The sequence below is a fragment of the Camelus bactrianus genome, chromosome 17 (genome assembly GCF_048773025.1).
Source record: "Camelus bactrianus isolate YW-2024 breed Bactrian camel chromosome 17, ASM4877302v1, whole genome shotgun sequence".
Lineage (NCBI taxonomy): Eukaryota > Metazoa > Chordata > Mammalia > Artiodactyla > Camelidae > Camelus > Camelus bactrianus.
Genome location: NC_133555.1, coordinates 2,391,993 through 2,412,944, shown reverse-complemented (window position 1 = coordinate 2,412,944; position 20,952 = coordinate 2,391,993). Strand labels below are relative to the sequence as shown.

At 53.8% G+C, this 20,952-nt stretch overlaps 1 protein-coding gene and 1 long non-coding RNA gene across 4 annotated transcripts in view; both read left to right on the top strand.

Moving 5' to 3' along the window:
- The first annotated feature begins 1,192 nt into the window (after positions 1 to 1,192).
- Positions 1,193 to 8,593, top strand: LOC141573755 (uncharacterized). Its single transcript, XR_012499805.1, has 4 exons — positions 1,193 to 1,380; positions 3,327 to 3,752; positions 6,793 to 6,936; positions 7,350 to 8,593. It is a non-coding gene; the product is annotated as an uncharacterized LOC141573755 (long non-coding RNA).
- Positions 8,594 to 11,182: 2,589 nt separating this feature from the next.
- Positions 11,183 to 20,952, top strand: part of NUP210 (nucleoporin 210) — an 89,183-nt gene continuing 79,413 nt past the window's right edge. For 2 of the 3 annotated variants that reach the window (XM_074344245.1, XM_074344244.1), the window contains exon 1: positions 11,185 to 11,463. In XM_074344245.1, the coding sequence (XP_074200346.1) occupies positions 11,291 to 11,463 (173 nt within the window). In that variant the 5' untranslated portion in view covers positions 11,185 to 11,290. Of the gene's footprint in view, positions 11,464 to 20,952 lie in introns of all 3 variants that reach the window. The other variant, XM_074344246.1, reaches the window with a different exon arrangement.

The following is a 20,952-nucleotide window of genomic DNA, read 5'->3' as shown; positions in this document are numbered from 1 at the left end:
GTACTGGGGATTGAACTCAGGACCTCGTGTGTGCTAAGCACACCCTTTCCCACTGAGCTGTACCCTCCTTCCCATACTGATTGAGTTTTGAAAGTTAAACCAAACTTACATTTCTGGGATGAGCCTTCCTTGGTCATGACGTATGACAGTTTTGTGTATCATTGGATTCTCTGTTCTAATACTTTATTAAGAATTGCTTTGTTTAAGATAGATATTGATCTGTAATTTTCCCTGCTTTGTCTGGAGTCAGAGTCTGGCATCAGGGTTGTGTTGGCCACTAGGAAGAGCAGGGAAGCACCCTCACCTCTGTGTTCTGGAAGAGACGGTGTAAATGAGTGTGATTCCTCCATGAACGTTTGGCAGGACAGCCCCAGAGAAGCCTTTCTGACCATGAACGTTTGGCAGGACAGCCCCAGAGAAGCCTTTCTGACCATGAACGTTTGGCAGGACAGCCCCAGAGAAGCCTTTCTGACCATGAACGTTTGGCAGGACAGCCCCAGAGAAGCTTTTCTGACCGGGGCTTTTCTCTGTGGGAAAGTTTTTTTAATTACAAATTTAATTTTTTTTAACAGTTTAAAGATCATTCAGATGTTAAAATTTCTTTTTGTGTCCATTTCAGTAACTTGTGATTTTCAAGGAATTTGTTAGTTTCATCTAGGTTGTCAAATTTATTAGCATGACGTTGTTCATAATGTTGACTATTTTAACACTTCGTTTCAGTAGACGAAAAAGTAAATGAAACATCAGTAAGGATAGAGAATATTTAAACGAGACTATCAACAAACTGTCCTAACTGATATTTATAGACTATGACAGCGAACATTTGCAGAACACACATTCTTTTCAAGTAGTCATGAAATATTCACTGCATATAGTCCACATGCTGGACTATAAAAGAACTCTCAAAAATCATGTTAAATTAGGTGTTAATAAAGATAAGCTACTTTCCACACCCATTAGGATGGATACTATTTTTAAAAGCTCAGAAAGTAACAAGTGTTGGCAAGGACGTAGAGAAATTGGAACTTTCGTGCATTGCTGGTGGGAATGTAAAATGGTGCAGCCACTGTGAAAAACAGGATGGCCGTTCCTCAAAAAATAGAACATAGAATTACCATATGACCTGGCAAGTCCACTTCTGGGCATGTACCCAAAACAATTGAAAGCAAGGTCTCAAAGAGGTATTTTTCCACCTCTGTGCACAGTAGTACTGTTCACAGCAGCCAGAAGATGGAAGCAGCCCAGGTGTCCAGCAACAGATGATGGATAAACTAAATGTAGTCTCTCCAGGCAGCGGAATACTGTTCAGCCTGTAAAAGGAAGGAAGCTCTGCCACTTGCTGCAACACGGATGAACCTTGAGGACGCCACGCTCAGTAAAGTAAGCCCGTCCCAAAGAGATGCATACGTGTAATTCTCCCTATAGGTGGTGCCTAGAGGAGTCAAATTCCTAGAGACAGAAAGTAGGATGGTGGGGGCCGGGGGCTGGGAGAGGGGGGGTTAGTGCTTGATGGGGACAGAGTTTCTGTTTGGAAGATGCAGTCGTTCGTTCTGGGGACGGATGGTGGTGATGGTGGTGATGGCTGCACAACAGTGTGAGTGGACTTAGTGCCCCTGAACTGGGCACTTAAAGGTGGTTAAGAAGATGATACTTGTGACGTATCTTTACCACAAGTAACAATAAAAAGCTAACTAACCACAAAGTCTCAGAAATATTTGAAAGTCAAACAGTCCACTTTTGAAGAAGCCGTGAATAAAAAACTAGGTCATGAGGGAAGTTTGGGGATCTGCTGAGCTGAAGAGAGTGAAGCCAGCCGTTCCCAGTGTGAGCAAAACCTGGGAGCAGGGCTTGGAGGAGGTGAGTAGCTCTTGTGATGGTTGATTTTTACGTGTCCGAGCGACTGGGCCTCGGGGCACCCAGACGTTTGGTCAGTGTTGTTTGTGGGTGGGATTAGCACTTGAATCGGTGGACTAGGAAAAGTAAATTGCCCTCCCTGATGTGGGCCAGTCAGCTGAAGACCTGCAGAGAATGAAAGGGAACTTTGTCTGCCTGAAGTCATCCTCCGCCGAGCTGAGACGTCACCTCGGTCCTCTCCTGCCCTGGGACCAGAACTCAGCCCGTGGGTCCCTGGGTCTTGGCCTGCAGCATCGTCCCTCCTCCGTCCCCAGCTTGCAGACTGCAGAAATTGGGATTGTGCAAGCTGTTCCTGATAATAACCGTGTTTAGACACACGCACACACGTGTGTACACACGCCTGCAGGTCCTACTCTGTTTCTCTGGAGATCCCTGATTCATACAGCTCTGAAGAGCCCGGCAGAAAGGAGGGAAGGTGTGCGATCAGCTCTCAAGGGCAGGGAGGAGGCTGGGATGACGTGGTCCAGGCCCTGCAGCCAGGAGGGGAAGAGCCAGGCCTGGAGTGCAGACAGCCAGGCTCTGGAGTCTGGGCCTTGACCCTCCAGCCCAGCGATGTCTGTGCGTCTCCCCTTCCCCCCGAAGCCTGCGTCAAGCTTGCAGGGGAGCAGCAGAGGGGGAGAGGTGGAGGTCAGACCCTGAGGGGTACTCCCAGGGCAGAATTCAGGCCAGGGCATGGAGGGAAGGTACAGGAAGGCAGATTTGGGCTGACGTGGGGCAGAGGAGAAGCAGCTGGCTTGGATGGTGATGAGCCCTCTGCCCCTGGAGGTGCTTGGGGACCAAGTCCGACAGTTCCTTGTCTGCTGTCTCAGTCACAACCTCTCACACGTTCGAGCCAGGATTTAATAGACACTCTTCAAGGAGCGATCACATTCTATCTAATCTATCCTGTGTCGTTAAAAGATGATGACTATTCCCGAGTTGTAATTTTCTGGTCATTGGTCTAAAGACCGTGAAGAGACGTTACACAGGAATGTGACGTGTCTGAAAAGGAATAATGAAGTCAGCAAACAAAGTGCCCTTGCCCTCGGGTAGGTGGAGAGGGCGTTCTGACCTCACCTGGGTCCCAGCCCCCAAGCACAGGAACGGCGTGCATCCGGGCCAGGCTCCAGGTCAGGCTCCGCGGGGCCACGGGCGTGTCACCCTCCCTGCCTCTCCAGGTCTCAGTGTGCTCAGTGTCCGTAAGGTGGGAACGGTAACAAGAGAGTGCACTTGGGTCATTTTGTTGGGGGTGGGGATTAAGTTTATTTGTTTGTTTTTAATGGAGATATTGGGGATTGAACTCAGGACCTAATGCATGCTAAGCACACGCTCTTACCGCTGAGCTGTGCCCTCCCCTCTGCGCTTGGGCCCCTTGAAAACACTTTCCCGTTTGCTGTACCTAGTGCCCTTTTTTTTTTTTTTTTTTTTCTGAGGATGAAAAGATCCCAGGTGAAAATGGCGTGTGAAAAGTCAAAAGCTGAGGTGCACCTGGAGCCAGACTTCCTCCTGCCCTGGAGGAAAAGAACCTGATTTTTAAAGTCCCAGTTTCTCAGGATGCTGGCCCTTTGGCTTCCAAGCTCAGCCCACTTTTGCTGAAAGACACACCCAGTTCTGGGGCAGGCAGGCATCTCATCCCACCTCAGGGGTCAGAAACTGGCGTTTGAGAACAACAGAACACTTCCCAACAGCTCCTGGCCACGCTTTTGAGTTTTGGGGGATGACTGATACCCTTGCGTGGGCGTGTCCCTGAGCCGACCTGAGCACAATCAGAGTGCGACTAATCAGTGCAGAAGAAACACAGATGGATCCAGTTCCTGTTTGCATGGACACCACACTCAGAGTGAGAACAAAAACAGGACGTGAGTTCTAATTTAAAAATACATATATATGTCATTGAGAATACTTTTAGCAGTGGCCTGGATGTTAGGAGAACTGGGTTTTACTTCTTACTCTGCCCGCCAAGTGGTCATGTGACCTTTTGAGAAGCCACTTGCCTTGCTCAGTTTCCAGATCTGTGAAATGGGCTTGGTTTCACTTACCTGCTCTGAAATAACAGAAAATGTATATACTGACGTCTGCCCTCAGTTCCTGGCGCAGAGCTCCCCAAACCCTTTCAGTTTCCTAAGTGATAGAAGAAGGAGGAGCATCTTTTGTTCTAGTGTTTGGCTCCTGACCCCAGTTCCTCACAGAGCTCTCAAATCCCTTGGAATTTCCTGGGTGCTAGGAGTGTGTTTTGGTCTAAAGACCTGATGCTTGGGGGACTCCTGCATGGGGGCTGGTTGTCAGGAAGACCAAGCTGTGATTAGAATCTGGGAATTCTCAGCCCCTCCCTCTCACCTCTGGGCAGGGAAGGGGCTGGGGATTGACTTAATGGTCAGTCATGCCTACGTAATGAAGTTTGCATAAAAATCCCCAAAGGATGGGGTTCACATAGTTCCAGGTTGGCAAACACATCCACGTCCCAGGAGGATGGCACACCCACCTCCACGGGGACAGGACCCCCCCCCCAGACCTCACGGTCGGGATCACTTTGTCTGGTTCTTCCTCTGTATCCTTTATAACACCCTTTCTAATAAATCGGCGGTGTAAGTAATTGTTTCCTGGAGTTCTGTGAGCCATTCTAACACATTATCGAACCGCAGGAGGAACCTCAGTTTAGACGTGGTCCTTCAGAAGTATAGGTGACAAACAGAACTCAAACCCCTTAAATTCTGGGACCTGAAGTGCTCTCTCTAGGCCTGGAGTGTAAGTGACACATGATATTTGTATTTCTGTGTCTCACTTACTTAACATGATCATCGCTAGGTCTGTCCATGTTGCAGCAAATGGCATCATTTCATTCCTTTTTGTGGCTGCATAGTATTCCATTGTATACATATACCACAGCTTCTTTATCCAATCATCTGTCAATGGACATTTACGTTGTTTCATAGTTACATGTTCATTTATAACATGGAGTTCCTCACAGCGTCTAATGCACACATCTGGGACAAAGATTCAGTTAATAACACATGTGGCATGTTTACGACGGTGCTTAGAACAGCCTGTATTCAAGTATTAATTCCACCAGGAGCCCCTGACTCATCATGAGACAAAAGCACCTACTCAGATTTCTTCAATTTGAATTGTTTGCCAATATTTAAAAATCAGGGTATTTTATATAAAATCTAGATTTGTCATTTCTTTTGGAAAATCAGAAGCCCTGGCAACACTGGACTCAGAGTTCCCATGGTAATCAGTGATATGCTGGAGATGAGTGGAGGCCATCTCTTACAAGAAGGATTTGCAACCTCTACAGTTTGCCACAGTCTCCGCCACTCCCTATCGTGACTCCCTGCCAGCTTTATGTTACACATAAATAAAACTCACACGCAGGAAACAAAATCCATTTTAGGAAACTCATTTCACACACAGTCGTGCCCACACAGGAATCAAGAGGAACTTTAGGTTTTTCCAAAACTTTCCTTCAAGGTCCCTGAAGGGGAAGCCATGGCTGTTCTGTCAACCTTGCTGTAGCCTTCAGGTTGCCTGTCCCCCACCTGAGACTCCTGTCAGAAGGTGGGTGACTCTCCAGGAGATACCCCAGTCTCCCTGCCTGCCCGTGGAGCAGGTTTAATCACGTAAGAGACCAGCCAGGTGTGTTTAGCTGAACTGCAGACCACATCACAACATTTACATCATAAAGGTACAGTTAGACTGTGGTAAACTGGAGTGTCCCTTAAGTCACAACCTGGCTTGACCGGATAATTTAGGTTCTGACGTTTTGCATCCATTAGAAACTTAAATGAGCTCAAAATTTAATTAATTGGGGGGCGTTGTCTTTTCTGCCATTTTTACCCCATAGGCCCTGAACACTTCTTACAGTACTGAGAAAGGCAGTGTCCGGGAGGGGAAGTTTCCCCTCTCCCCCTCAGCGTTCCTGTGGCTGGGCTAACAATAAAGTCAACACAAGGCACATGAACAGGAGAAAAAGAAGCAAATTTTAATTCGTACTCCAGGAGGTCTCATAGAAATGGGATCTAAGAAGTGGCCAAAAGAGGCAGCTTTTATATTTTTTGGATAAAGAAATGGTAAATTTGTGAGGAACTGACAGGACAGAGGAGCTGAGGCTTTGGGTGCTTAATTAGGGAAGAATCTAAACGGAGTTTGGGTTTGGGGTGGTAAGTTACAGAAGTAGCAGGTTTGATTATACAGACTCTTGGCCCTGAACACCCTGTTTCTGGCAGTAAGGGTGTCCTGCCTCCTGAGAGATTTATGTCTTGCTCTCGGGGAGACAGGGAGGAGGGTCAGAGTGTCCCTCTGTGTCAGCTATTCCTTAAGTAACTTTAATTCAAAATAACCAGTATGCCACTGAGGCATATTTGAGGGCGGCCTGCCCTGGGCCCCGACAGCAGAGAGCACCCTTATTTGAGACTCCTTAGTTCCTCTTCTACCATTATTATCTCGGGAAAAAAGATAAGTTGGGTGAGAATGAATCCAAACTCTCCACCAGCTGAAAATTAGAATTACTGGAATATGGTGTTCGAGTCTGTCTGTGGAGAGCTGAAGAAATAAGTCCGAAAAGAGTCACAGATCAATGAACAGTTCCCAGAAGAGAAAATCCAAATGGCCAACCCACGTGAGAGGATCTGTGCACCCTTTTCAATAACCAGGGAAATGCATATTAAAACAGCAACACGCTGTCTTTTCTCACGGATCAGATCAGCACAACTTTCCTGTATCAAGTCTGAGCGAAGGTGGAGGAAACGAGCTCTCATGCTGCTGGTGGAAGTGTAAATTGCTTCAGCCAATCCGGGGAGCTTTTTGGATGAGATGCCTGCAGGCCCTTGTTGGAAATCGTTGAGACCAGATGTGTTTCAGAACTTTTTGTTTCTGTTCGTTTGTTTGTGTGTTTTTTAGGTTTGAAAGGTAGAAGGTGTGGAAACCATTTTTACTTCACCACTTCCAGTGAGCTCAGAAGCAGCGCTTTGATTTCTCTGCAGTAGAATGTGAATATTCACACGAAAAGGGCTGATATAGACCTTAAATAGCCTCAACCCATAGGTTAGTTTTCAGGGTCAAAGGGTGTTGTTGCAAACCTATGGGAAAAAGTGGTTTTAGAGGGTTCTGGGGGGTTTTCGGAGTCATGGGGAGGGATCTTGGATCTGTGCTGAGTAAACCTGAACATGGGTGTCTTCTGTGACCTAGCAGTTCACGTCTAAGTCCATTCCTTAGAATGCGGGACTTGAACTTTTCTGAGCACAATCCCCAGTAAGAAACACAGTTCACCTGCAACCCAGCTCACATGTATTTGTATGAGTGAAACAGGAGCTTCATGAAACAGCGTCTGCCCTTCCCGCGGAGCGGGGTTGGGGGACGTCCTCTGATGTCTTCTACTTCCTGTTTCTCTCTTTGAGTCTTTAACACGTACTGGGCACAATTCTAAGCATTCTTTCCAATATTTCATTTTTTTTAAGTGGTTGGATTACAACAAAAGACAAGTAACCCAATTAAAAAATGGGCAAAGGACCTGAAGAGTCGTTTTTGTGAAGAAGATATACAAATGGCCAATAAAGACATGGGAAGATGTCCAGCATCGTCAGCCTCCAAGGAAATGTGGATGAAAACCACAGTACCACTGCACACCTCCTGGGTCGCTCACGTAATGGACGGACAGGCAGCACCAATGGCGGGGAGGATGTCGGCGGTCCGCCCTGTTAGGTTTAGTGTTTGGAGCCTGTGAATTAAACCAAGAAAGGGCAGATTAGCAAGGAAAAGGACAGTTTTATTCATGTATGTACATGGGGTTCACAGAAAAATGTGAACCTCTTAATAGCTAAAGACTTAATAGGGGAGACAAGGGGAAGAGCTCGTACAGGAAGAACAGCGGACGAGAAATAAGAAGGTTGTGACCATGTTTGTTTGAGCAGGTGCGAGGGGTCTGGTGCTCGGCCGTCTCCCTGTGGAACAGCGACCCACTGCAGGCGCGAGCTCTGAGCCTTCGGTGGGAAGCAGCGCCTGCTGGAACTTAATGGCATCCCTTCGTCTCATTGTGTTTATTTTATGGCTACTTCTATTTCGGCAGCTGATACTGGTTTTCTATTTACAGAGGTGACAGAGTTTCCTTCTTAAATACTTTGATTTAAAGACAGACAGGAACTCGCAGTACAGGTGGGAGCCAGATACTGTAAGGTTTTTCAGAGCCTTAGGAAATGAGACGTGTGGAGGGCGCCAACAGAAGTCGTTTCCCCGCCGTGTTTATTTATCAGGTAGACAGATCTGGGCTCCCTGCCACCCAGAGGGGCTCTGGGTCTGGGGCGGCACGGCCTGCTCAGGTCACGGCCCACTGTCTCCTTGAATCTCAGACAAAGTGCTTGATACCCAGAGAAGGGGGCACAGGAGGGTGGAAACAGAGCGCACAGGGAAGGCGGGCTCCGCTCCGACCCTGGGTCCCAGACAGGGCCCCTTACCAGGATGGCGGGCAACTGAAAATGGGGGAGGGGGCGGGGTTAAGGACAACATAAAGGGGAAAATCTCAAATGAGGAAATGTCCTATCTACCATTTTGTTGCTTCCCATGGGTGGTTCTCTGCTGGGGAAATTTCCTTACTACCTTAAATTAAGCACACCGGCGGCCAGCAAGCTGGGCCTACCCAGATTACTTGTTAGCTCTGTTTCTGTGTTTCCTTTTTTGTTTGTGTAATTAAACTTCTTTAAATATTTTTTTAATATGTATGTATTTTTAATGGAGGCACTGGGGATTGAACCCAGGACCTTGTGCATGCTGAGCATGCGCTCTGCCGCTGAGCTATTTCTCCCCCACCTACTGTCTCGTAGACGATTGGAACTTCACACACACTTTAAAGGAATAATACAGAGAGACGCCATACACAGTCTTTCCAGTCCCCCCATGGCGACTTCCTGCAGAACCGTATGGCAACACTGCAGCGAGGACGTTAGCACAGACACTAACCTTCCAGCCCCACAGGGGTTTCACGTGTTGTCCTTTTTCAGCCACAAGACCCCCCACCCCCACCCGGTCTGGCCGCACCCCTGTCAGTCACTCACCTGTTCTCCGTTTCTGTAATTTTGCCATTGCAAGAATATATATAAACGGAATTATGCGATGTGTAACCTTAGGCGATTGGCTCCCCCCCCACACACACACACACTCAGCACAATTTCTTGTAGACTCGAGTTGCTGAGTGTCAGTAGTTTGTTCCTTTCTTGCTGGGTAGCATCCTGTGTGGATGGACCAACGCTGTTTGACCAGCACCCGTCGAAGATCTCTGCGTTCTTTCCAGTTTGGGGTTACTATGAATAAAGCTGCTTTGAATATTTTATGTATCAGCTTTTGTGCAAATGTAAGTTTCCACGTCTGTGGGGTGAATGTTCCAGAGTGTGGGTGTGTGTTTTAATAAATTAATTGCATTCGTTTACAACCGAGATGTTTCACCTACAAACCCACGTTACCGATTTCTCCTCAATCATCAGAAGATATGGAAAGCTGGGTCTGTAGGAACTCACAACCCCAGTGGGCCAGAGAGCTTCAGACCCCTGACACCCTGCCTGGCCCCTTGTATCTGCTTGCCTGCTGGGTAGGGCGCCCGCTCTGCCGGCTGAAGCGGGCAGAATTGGAACGTGAGTTATACCATGACTTTTAAGTGTACACACACACACACACACACACACCACACCACACATTTGCCTGCACAGGTGTGAAATCTCTCTGGAAGTACACTTAAGCAGGAAACACTGGTTGCCTATGGGAAGAGTATTGAGTGAGGGGACAGTAAGGGGGAGTCACTTTTACTATGCTCCCTTTTAAGTCTTTTTTAGCTTAAACCATCTATTCTTTACTAAAAATGAGTCAGTAGAACACGCCCCCAGGAGCAGGAAGCCCTCCTCACAGACCCCCCTCTGGGCTGCTTTCTCTGCACAGCTCTCCTTTCTTTGGACTGGAGAACCCATTGGAATGTTCCTGTCGGCGCACCTGGTTCCACACAGGGGCGAGCCCAGCGCGGAGACCTCTAGCGATTTCCCCTGGTCTGGGGGCCTTCAGGCTTTGAGGGTGACGTCCCGACACCCTTCATCACCATCCAAAAGCCCCATGACCCTTGAGAGGCAGGCTCAGACCACCTGGGCCTCTCTGAAGCCCACTGAGGTGTCTCTGCTCAGCCCAGGGGCCACCTCCTTCAAGAAGCCTCTCCCAGCCGGGCTGAAATTCAGCTTCTCCCTCCTCTCACGCGCGAGCATCAACGTGCCTCCACGGTTACAATTCGGCGTGCACTTTCGGGACCCTTCCCACGGGCTGGGGCTCTAGTCTTGACCCCGCCGGTTTCCCTCTCGCTAGGCCGGTCCCTACACCCAGCAGACTAACATTTTAAGGGCACTGGTGCACCAGGTACCCGCCAAGCCCACCCCCTCGTGTAATTCATGACAAAGACAACTGCAGACCCGAGAGCACAACCTGTAGGCTGAATTTAAGAGCCAAGATTTGCGCGCGCAGCATTCAGTGGTGCCGAACGTTCTCTCGGGGGCGAGGGCAGTGTGCGCTCTGGCAGCGTTGGAGCCCTAAGTCTGCCCTTCGGGTAACCTCCCTATGGCTTCCGGAAGACAGTGGGTGCCGTGCAGAGAACAAGGGCTTTGGGATCGGAGAGCCCCAGTGTCGCCCTTCGTGGCCGAGTGGTCTTCAGGCCAACTCGCCGTGTTTCCTCCTGGACAACTGGGGATCTAGACGCCGCCCAGGCAAGGATGGGAGGAGGAAGCACCCACGGGGCCCTCAGTGCTTCAGCAGGTCGCTTGGGCCCCTCTTCTGGAAATCCTGGGCCGGGGCATCGGCGCTCCGCCTTCCAGGTTTGCTGGGTGCCTGTCCCTCTGTGCGTTGACTCCCCTGCTTAAGGTCTTGGGCGCCTAGTAGACTCGTTTGTTGGGCCCTGGCCGGGCTCATTCGCAGGAGGCGCAGAGCAGGGCTGAATGAACGACTGTGGGGTGGCTGAGAGGCTCCATATCCGGGGGCAGTGCCGCCGGAGAGTCTGAAACCAAACCGCGGGGTACGAGTGTGGAGGCCAGAAAGCCGTACCGGGCTTCCCGTGTGTCCTAGGGATGCCCTGCGGGCGCGCGCTCCACCCCTGCTTCCCCGCCCACGGGGGCTCGAGCGCGCGCCCCAGCCCCTCCCTCCGCCCCGCGGGGCCCCGGGGCCGGGGGGTGGGGTCGCCGCGAGCCCAGCCCCCTCAGTTCCCGCGCTCGGGCCTCGCGGGGGGCCAGGAAGTGGCCCGAGGCCGCGGCCCTCGCCCCGCCCCCTCCCCCTCCCGCGCTTATCACCTGCCGGCCGGGCGCGCGCGGGCGGGGACGAAGGGCGCGAGGGGGAGCGCGCGGGCGGCCGAGCGCCGGGTCGCGAGAGGTGAAGCGCGGCGAGGATGGCAGCGCGGGGCCGGGGGCTGCGGCCACTGCTGCTCGCGCTCTGGGGGCTGCTGGCGCTGGGCCCCAGCGCGCCGGCGGCCAAGCTCAACATCCCCAAAGTGCTGCTACCCTTCACGCGGGCTACGCGTGTGAACTTCACGCTGGAGGCCTCGGAGGGCTGCTACCGCTGGTGAGGCGCCGGGCCGGGGCGGGAGGCGGGCCTCGGGCGCGCCGCAGGTGCGCGGGCGCGGGGAGGAGGCCGGGCACGGCCAGGGCGGGTCTGGCTGGGCCTGCGGTGCGCGGCCTTCAGGCCGGGCCGGCGCGGGGAGGCTGGGAGCCGCGCGTCCCCGACAGGCCGGCGCGCAGCAGGTGCGCCGGCGCGCGCTTCCGGGCGCCGGGTTGGCGGCCAGGGGGCCGCGGCCGGGGCGGCTGGTCGCGCGTGACCGGGCGGCGTGCGCGCGGGTCGCCCTCACTGCGCATGGCGCCGCCGGGGCCTTCGCGGCGCTCCGGCGGGAGGGGAGCCTGCCGGTGGGCGCGCAGGCGGGCAGAGGGGGCCCATCGGCCCGCAGGACTCGGGGAGGGCGTGCGGCGCGGCGCGGCGCGGCGGAGGGCCTGCCTGGCCCCGGTCTTCAGGGAGGACCTTCTGCGGGAGGGAGAGGGTCGCCCCGGAGCTGCTGGGCCCTGCGTGCGGCACCGCGTGGTCTCACCGCCTTCCCAGTCCAGGCTCCGGGGGAGGCGGTCAGGTCCCTGCAGAGCCGCAGGCTGGAGACGCTGCATTCTCGAACGTGCCTGGTGTCGGGGACTCATCCGTGGCGCCGGACTGGTGTGGGAGCTGGGCGTGGGGAGAAGCGGGGAAGGTGTGTGTGGGAGTCCAGTCATACGGCTGAGCGTCTTTGGGAGAAACGCAAGCCTTTGATGAAAGGTCTTTCAGAGGAAAGTCTAGGTTTTTAACAGATGAGAAACCCGTTTTACAGATGAGAGATGCAAGGTAGTGGTTGGTGACTCACCCCAGGTTGCCGCGATTCCTGGTGTCCTGGAAGAACTCAGGAATTCTACACCCATTGTGGGGGCTGTGATCTGGGACCTCCAGGAACTAGTGAAACTAGGGGTCCCCCCACCCCCACTTCCCAAGGTAGCTGGACAGGGAGATGTGGTCCAGCCCCGCCATCCTTTGGACGGAGAAGAAGCGGCCTCTGGGCCTCGCACCCAGCAGGTTTCCTCCCAGCAGGGCGGAGGCAGTGCCGGGTGTGTCGAGGCCCTGCCACCACTCACCGCCCCCGCCTTAGAGGTGAAAAGGAGGGGTCCTCCCCCCACGCACGCTACACCCTTACTCCTCCCTTTTGTTCCCTGTTTCAAGGCTGGTTAGTGTTTAGCAAGGTGTGACCACATTACAGAGAACCGAGCGTGCGTTCAGTGTGTCGGGATAGTAACCTGTGCACAGAGGCAGCCTGGTACCCGGAGCTCAGGCCACATTCTTCCTTGCTTGCACTGCAAGCACCTGGGTTTTTTTTCCCCTAAGACCACCTCCTGAAACACGGACAGGCCGTGTCAGCCAAAGGCACTTTTTTTTTTAATTGAAGTATAGTCAGTTCACAATGTGTGAATCTCTGGTGTACAGCATAATGTCCCAGTCATGCATGTACGTACATATATTCGTTTTCACATTCTTTTTCATTGTAGGTTACTACAAGATGTTGACTATGGTTTCCTGTCCTATACAGTATGAACTTGTTGTTTACCTATTTTATATATAGTAGTTAGTATTTGCAAATCTGGAACTCCCAGTTTATCCCTTCCCAGCCCCCTTTTCCCCCTAGTAACCATGTTTGTTTACTATGTCTGTGAGCCTGTTTCTTTTTTGTAGATAAGTCCATTAGTGTCTTGTTTCTACTTTCTTCCCAATGTATTTTGGATTTAGTGCCTTCAGCATCTGAAGGGTCATATTTTTTCTGGTTTGATGTCAGAGGCTGATCGTTGCTTTAAGTTTTCTGTATCCCTGTCCAGGGCCCTGTCTGGTGCGAGGACATCAGCTGTTAGTTGGTACTTTGCAGAAGATCGTGTTCCTTCTCTGGTTGGAGTGGTCTGTTCTTTGGTACCATGGGGGCAAGGAAGGAAGCTGGCTGTTGAGTAGCTGGCTTTAGACGGCCCCCTGTGGATGGGTTTGTATGCTACTTCCTCTGAGATTCTAAAGGTGGTTTTTTTTTTCTTGAAGTAACAGACTTTTTTCCTTTTTTTCTAAGTGCATTTTCTTTTCTGAGAAGAGCTGATGGATTTTAATTTACTTGAACAGCTTCCTAGGAGGAAGGGGAAAAACATGCCTAATCTCTGATGCAGCAGAGGAGTGCTAAGTACCTTATAACTTGCTTTAAATTTGATCCACAGTTTTTTCTTTTTTTTTTTTTTGTTTCTGCAAACGTGTGATGCTTACCTTAAGTGTCTCGGAGGAGGTGTTTGGCAGTTGTGATTTCCCCTTTAACTTCACAGGAGAATCTTCTGTCAATCAAGCATTGGAAGCGTGCTCTGTATTTTTGGTAGGCTGTTCCTGGCTCAGTCATGTATTGCTTTAGTTTTTTGAAGAGCCTCCTCTGGAGGGTTTAAGAGTGGGTGTGCAGACGGCTCTGTCTCTGCAGTCACATACACCTGGGAGGAAGACAGCCTCTTCTCCCAAGTTCATTGTTAAGACTGGGAGGTGAAGAACAGAAAATTAAACCCCTCCTGGACCTGGGAGGAATTTTTGCTCATCCCCTGAATTGGCAGCTAAGCTCCCAGTTTACTGGCATCACTGCATGCCTGAGCCAGTGGCTTTATGTTTACTTTTCCTGTTTCTCGATTTTACGGCACCAAATAATTGGGCAGTTTTAAGGACAGAGGCCCTCTAGTCAAAGCTACCCACGTTTCAGCCTGAGCCTCAGAGCGGAAGTGTAGGGTGGGACGCTGTGCGGAGTGATGGTCTCGAGTTGAGCACGAGCCCGCGGAGGGCCGGAGCCGCCTGTGCCCTGCTCCCCGCCTCCCCCAGGGGCCGTGGCCTCTGGCTCCTGTGCCGGGCCTGAGCCAGCCCCGCCTCTCACACCCGGCATTGCTGCTTGTGTGACAAGTTCCCGGTTCCTTTCTGATACTTTGTTATTGAACGTGCTCCGTCTTTCGGTAGTTTCTCTTTAACGTGCCCTTTGCGTACTAAAGGGCACTGTAGAGATGGCAGAAGGAAGGAAAGAGAAGTACCATGACCCTTTGACCCTAACACGGCCGGTCACCATTTTGTTTTACTTTTACTCACTTATTTTGCCCCTCGAAGCTCAAACCTGGCCTTTCGGCCAGTTGGTAACCTCCTTCTCTGCCAACCGCCAGTGCACGTGGAGGCCCGGCTGCTTCTCTCTCTTGCTGCGTGATCTTCGGGTTTCTTCGGCGTCTGAGCGCCGTCCTGCTGGGTAGATGTCCTGTCGTCTGTTTAGGCTTCGCCCTGAGTTGAAGTCGAGGTTGTTCCGGATTCTCTGTCTTGGAGAAACTCAGTGTCGTAGGTTGCTTCCCAGAAGTAGAGCCTGAGACTGGGTTTGGTTGCCGGGGGTTAGTGAGAGGGTGCTCTGCTGGGAAGGGGGGGGGAGCCAGGATGTGGTGGCAGAGAGTCTAGCCCTGGACTGACCCTCGTGACCCCGGGCAAGGAATTGCACTGCAGGTTGCCCTCCCTTGAGAAGCCGCTGAACAAGCTTTGGAATTTTTTCGCCCACTGTCAGCCAGCCACTGGCTGCCTCGGAGTGGGGGGCTCCCAGGCCTCTGGGTGAAGCTCCCTGTTGGCCCAAGTCTTTGGGTGAGGAAGGTGGTGGGTGTGAACTGTGAGCGGTGGCCCCCAGCTGGGTGGGGGAGGGTGGGCCTGCCTGGTGAAGGGCATCTGGCAGGGCGTCCGCAGGCCCCACTGTGCCGAGCGGAGCCTGAAGCCTCATCCTCCTCTCCTGGGCCTGAAAGTCCCCCCGGGGCACCGTGGAGCTGCCTGATGCGTTGGCCAGGCTTGGTCCTGAATCAGGGTGCCCCCCTCACCGCGGCCCTGGTGCCTCTCCGTCAAAGGTATAAAGATTCTCGGGGAGGCAAGTGGGAGCCCTGTCTGCTCCCCAGGCCCCCAGGGGCACGGCGGGGCTCAGCCTCGGCGTGTGTGCTGAGTGCCAGGCAGCTCAGTTCACCCCACAGTCCCTCTGTACTTGCAGACCATGACTGGGGGAGGTCTGAAGCCATGCGCATCACAGGGTCCCCCTACCTGTCCCCGATCACCCTGCAGCCCTTGGCCAAGTGAGGCTGGGGAGGAGGGGTGAGGTGAAGGGTTTCCTCTGGGGCCTCGGAACTCCTCTGCACACTGAGCAGGGTCGGACCCCCTCTGGCCCCACTGCCTTCTGCTCAGAGCCTGTGGGGCCAGAGGCTGGGCACATTCTGGAATCTGGACAGGTGAGGCAGCAGGACCTGAGGGAAACTGGAGATTCAGGCTCTGAAATGCAGATTAAAAACTTGCAACGTGGAGGGATAACCTAAAGAGTGGCTTCAATTTAACCAGAGCTGCACCATTCTGCACCCCCTTCATTTGGTCTTCCTACCCGTGTGCAGTGCTGTCCCTGACACCCCGTGGGGGGCCCTGTGTACCCTACCACACCCCTCTCCTCCCTCCTTCCGCCCTGGGCCTCAGGCAGTGGGCATCTCAGCCAGGGGTCCTATTGGGCACGATTTCTGGCCATTAGAGATTTGAGCAGAGACACCAAAGCCCCCGCAGTGCCAAGGCAGAGCTGGGTCCTGCCTGGTGCCCCAAGACAAGCCCTGATCAACACAGGTGGCTCACAGGTGAGGGCTGGGGACTTAGCTGGCAGTGGATACCTGTGACTCTTCTGGTGAGCCGGGTCCTGGGGCTTGAGCGAGTCGATGAGGCCCCGTGTTCCTAGAGCTCGGGTTTGCTGCGGGAGTTGAGTAATAAACCAAGATGAAGTGAGTGTCTGCATTTCATGTGACAGTGAGTCTGGGACAGCGGCGTGCGGGGACAGGGCTGCTGGGTGGACAGTGCGGTCAGGAGAAGCCTCGCTGGGGCTGAGCAGGCCGAGCAGGGCCCGCCAGTGCATGGGAGCCGAGGAGGCGCGTGTGCCGGGGGAGGGTTGGCTGGAGGTGAGGTGGGAGAGGTCGGCAGGGACTGGGCCGCAGGCGGAAGACGGGAAGGGGCTGTGGGCTCCGAGCTGGCAGGTTAGCCTGGGCCTGGCTTTCCGCTTGGCACCCCGGCCTGCCGGCTGCCTGCCTCCCAGGTCCCGCGGGGCTGCTGGGGCCTCGCTCAGCCCCCACGCACCGCATGCCCGCAGAGGGAGGCCACAAAGTGTGTGTTCACTGAGTGGGCCTGCCTGGGGTGGGGGGTTCTTCCTGCTTCCTTTGCGGGTCCCCGCTCTGCCCCTCGAGGTGGCTTCCGCTCTGCAGGCCCTGCCTCTGCCCCCACCCACCCTTTCTTTGCTCAACCGTCACTTCTCCATTTCCCACTGTCGCTTTCGGGCCTGACTCTCCACGTCCCCGGGTTCCCCGCCCCCCTGCTTGTTAGGAGTGGGGCGAGGCTCCCAGAGCACCAGACACAGCCAGTGTGTGACAGTAGGAATTTCAAAGCCCACAGCCAGCCTGCTAGAGACCCTCAAATGCCAATATGTTGTTTACTATTTTTTCTTTTAAAAACCTTTTTTGATAAAATCTGCAGATCATAAAATTAACCAACTTCAGCATTTTTAAGCATCCAGTTCAGTAGCATTAAGCTCACTCACACTGTTGTGTAACCATCACCACCATCCATCTGCAGAACCTTTTCATCTTCCCAAACTGAAAGTCCATCCCCATGAGCCACCAACCCCCCTCCCCGAGCCCCTGCACCCACATTCTAGTTTCCTTAACACCCTATGGTACCTGCCTGTTTCCTTTGCCAGCAGCAGTGTCTCCCCCTCCCCCCAATCTAGTAACATTGTTTTGATTCATTTTTTTTATAGTTTTTACACTAGTGATATAAGGTTTCCTTTTAAAGTACCTTTTCAATAAAGAAGAATCCACTTGAAAGTAAAAAGTAAGAAAGATACAAGGGTTACTCGGATGTAACAGATGGGGAGAGACAGGGGCCCAGAAGTGGGGATGGGCTGGCGGATGAGCCGGTGTCCAGGCAGCCGCCCCCGTGGGCGGCCAGAGGCAGGGACTTTGAATGTTGCAGGTGGGGGTGGCAGAGGGAACCAAATGGCAGAACCAGCTTTTCCTGGTAATTCCTTTGCCTGTTTTGCATGTGATTCCCCACTAAGTCCCCAAAACAAATACCTTCTTGGCAAGCATGACTCCCCACTGCATGAATGGGGAGCCGTGGGGAGCCACGGCCAGAGCCTCACGGCCAGCTAGCGGCAGAGCCACGTTCACAACCAGGAGGCAGGCTACAGCCAGCCCGGTCCTGGACGCACAGGGAGACGTGCCCGCCCTTCTCATCCATGGCTGCTTTACCTGGGTCCCTTCAGGAGTGTTTTAGGAAAGCCGATGACATGTTAAGAAGTAGCATTAAGGATGCATGTGGGGCAGGGGGTGATGGGGGAGGAGGGGAGACTTCTGCTGCTGGGGTCTGGCCCCCCCTGTGGACAGCCCAGGTCTGGGGAGGCCTTGGCTCTGTTTTGAACGGTCTGGGTGCCTTTAGCACAAGGGGGAGGGCGGGGCCGTGTCTGGACCAGGGGTCTAGAGCCAGCCCGGCTGACCTGGTTTTCCAGAGACATAACCTTGGGCTTGTTACCTAACATCCATGCAGGGCTTCCCTCCTGTATCCAATGCAAGTTTTGATAGGACTGTTGGGGGCAAATGAAATATTTGTGATGTCTTTCGTTACGCGCCTGACACATGATGAGCATGCAATAAATGAAAGCGTTTGGATGAAATTTCACTTGTCTCGTCTCTTCCGACCATAGGTGACAGGAAATTCCACCCAAAGGAGTTTAAATAAAACAGGAACCTTGTTCTGCAACTCGTGAAGCTGAATGCCCCCAGAGTGCATGGGGGGCCTGGTCTCAGTCCTTAGGTCTCAGCCTCGGCCGGGTGGGCCCCTGGGGGAGCAGGCTGATGGTTCCAGCCCCGGAGCCCCAGGCAAGTCTGCAGGGACACATGCCAGGTCTGAACCCCTCCAGCAGGGGGACACATGGGCTTGGGCCTGAATCTTTGCTGGTGGCTCTGAGGATGTCTGCAGTCGGGGGCGGGGCGTGACCTCAGGGATCAGGGTCAGGCTTCGTTCAGGGAAGTGGATGGACAGGTCAGGCACAATGGTGACAATCTAGAAGGACCTATATGCTCTCCTTCCTTTAAAAAGCAAAGTTGTTGTGATCAGACTCTCACCCAGCACCGCGGGGCCCTCTTTTGGGCACCCTTCCTGTTTCCTGGGCCTGCACCTGAGCTGCTTCCTGTGCTCAGCCCTGCGATTAGAGCTTTGCGTCCGTATCCTGTCTACTCCACTCAACCCTTCACAGCATTCCATTTTTATTCCCGTTGTGCAGATGAGGAAACAGGCCCCGAGAGGCTGGCGTGTTTGCTCAGGGGCACACAGCTGGTGAGTGGCAGCACCCTGCTGTCTCAGGCCTTCGCCTTCCCCCAGCTGCTGGCAGCGAGTGAGGCCGTGCCGCCATCACCAAGTGCGCCAGGGGCTGGGGAGAACTCTCAGAGCTCCTCCTGTGGGCCTGGGGATGAGCGGGAGGGGGGCCGACGTGCTGACCGCCCGCCGAGATGCACAGAACAGCAGGTGTGCACGCTGGCAGTACGCACCCTTTGTGAGGAGTGGTGGTTCATTCAAACTGGGGACAACCGAGAGGTATCCAGAGACTGTTCTTTTATTAAAAACAGTGTCCTGAGGGAGTGAGATGGTGAATTTTATGTGTCGCCTTGGCTGGACCATGAGGTGCCCAGTTACTCAGACATTATCCTGGGTGCGTCTGAGGGTGTTTCTGAATGCGATTCCCGTTCAGATTGTTGGACTTTGAGTAAAGCAGATGGCCTGCCACGTGCGGGTGGCCCCGTCGCATCAGCTGAGGCCTCGATAGAACAAAAGGCTGACCCGCCTGCAAGTTAGAGAGAGCTCCTCCTGCCTGACAGCTTCAAGTCTGGGCTGAGGCAGCCACCCTTGCTGGGTCTCGGGCCAGCCGCCTCTGGCTGTGTCAGTGTTGGCCAGACGTGAGGTGCTCCCGCCTGCTGTCCCCTCCTCCTCCTGCTCTGTCTCTCTGCGGGGCTCGGGGTGCCAGGCAATTAACCATCATGTGTGTAAAGAATGGCCCGTCCTCCCTGCACAAAGAAGGTGCTCCTCAAGATCCTGGAGGCAGAGGCATTCCAGAACTGCACGCGTGGCCAGCTCTTCCCTTCCCAGGCCCGGGAGAGGCAGCCTCCATCTCTGGGGCAGCTGCCAGGTTTTTCCAGAGCCGCGGGTGTGGAGACAGCACTTCTGTGGGGCCACGAGGTGACTCGAACAGCAGAAAGTGTCCAGGTTTGGGCTTGGAACACCTGGGTCCAGGCCCTGGCCCTCAGAGGGGCCCTAAACCTACCCCCTCTTCCCTTTGACTTCAGTTTACTTTCCTGGAGGATGAGGGCCCAGCAGCCCTCTCTAAGTTACATCCGGAGTTCGACAGGAGGTTCTTTTATTTAGAAGTTAGAATGATACACAGAGGAACGGAGGATAATAAAATGAACACCTGTATTCCTACCGTCAGAACCGGCCGCTGTTGACCGTTTTGGTATTTGTTTCCCGTCTGGCTTTTGGGGGTGAGAAATCACACGTTGCAGGGGAAGCTGCAGCCCCTCCCAGCTCTCACCCCCGCAGCCTCCATTCGGCGTCCGAGTGCTGTGGGTAGCTTTCCCTCTGCAATCCCCGGCACACACTACCAGACGTGTTTCTTCGCTGGGTGTTCCCGAACTGCACCGCGTCGGGGACACCAGATTCCAGGCCCAAGGAGGGCCAGATGGTCGCAGGATTCTGTGCTTGCTTTGTGCCTCTTAGAGGCACAGCCAAAGCACCCTGGCCTCCAAATGTCCCAGAAGGAGTCAGATAACGGAAAATAAGCCTCTGCTGATAACGGAAACACCGCCCTGGACTGTCCTGAACGCGCTGTGGGGGGTTGGGGTGAGCCGTGCAGCTGCAGGTGCGGGTCCTGGAGCCAGTGAGGGGTCGGGGGTGCACCGGGGGGCTCAGTCCTGGCCGTCTGCCGTCTGCTGCCAGCCTTCTCAGCACTGGCGTCTGACTTGAGGTGCTGTCCAGCCCTCTGGCTCCCCTGTGAGGAGGGGGTCTGGGTCCCGTGACCCTATCACAGCATAGGTGAGCAGGTGCAGGTACCTGCGGGCTGGTGTTGGAGCGGAGGCTGCGTCCCCCACGGGGAGCCCCACCTTCTGGCTGGAGCTGGCTGCTGGCCTGAGGGTGGAGTGGGTGCCTCCTTCGCAGGCAGCTGCTTTGGCTGCTCTGTCTTATCTCCAGGCTGCATGAACTGCCCGTGTATCTGCCCTGAGTGTGAAGACGTGTGACTTTCTTAAGAGCCACCGAGAGCCCTCAGCACCTGCCGCCTCCCAAGCCAGGCCCTGGTGCGGAGAAGCCGTGCCCTGGAGTGGAGAACCGGGGGGGCTGGGGTACCACTCGCCCGCCTGGTGCGACCTACAGCTGCTCACCGCATGCGACTGTGAGCACCGGGAGTGC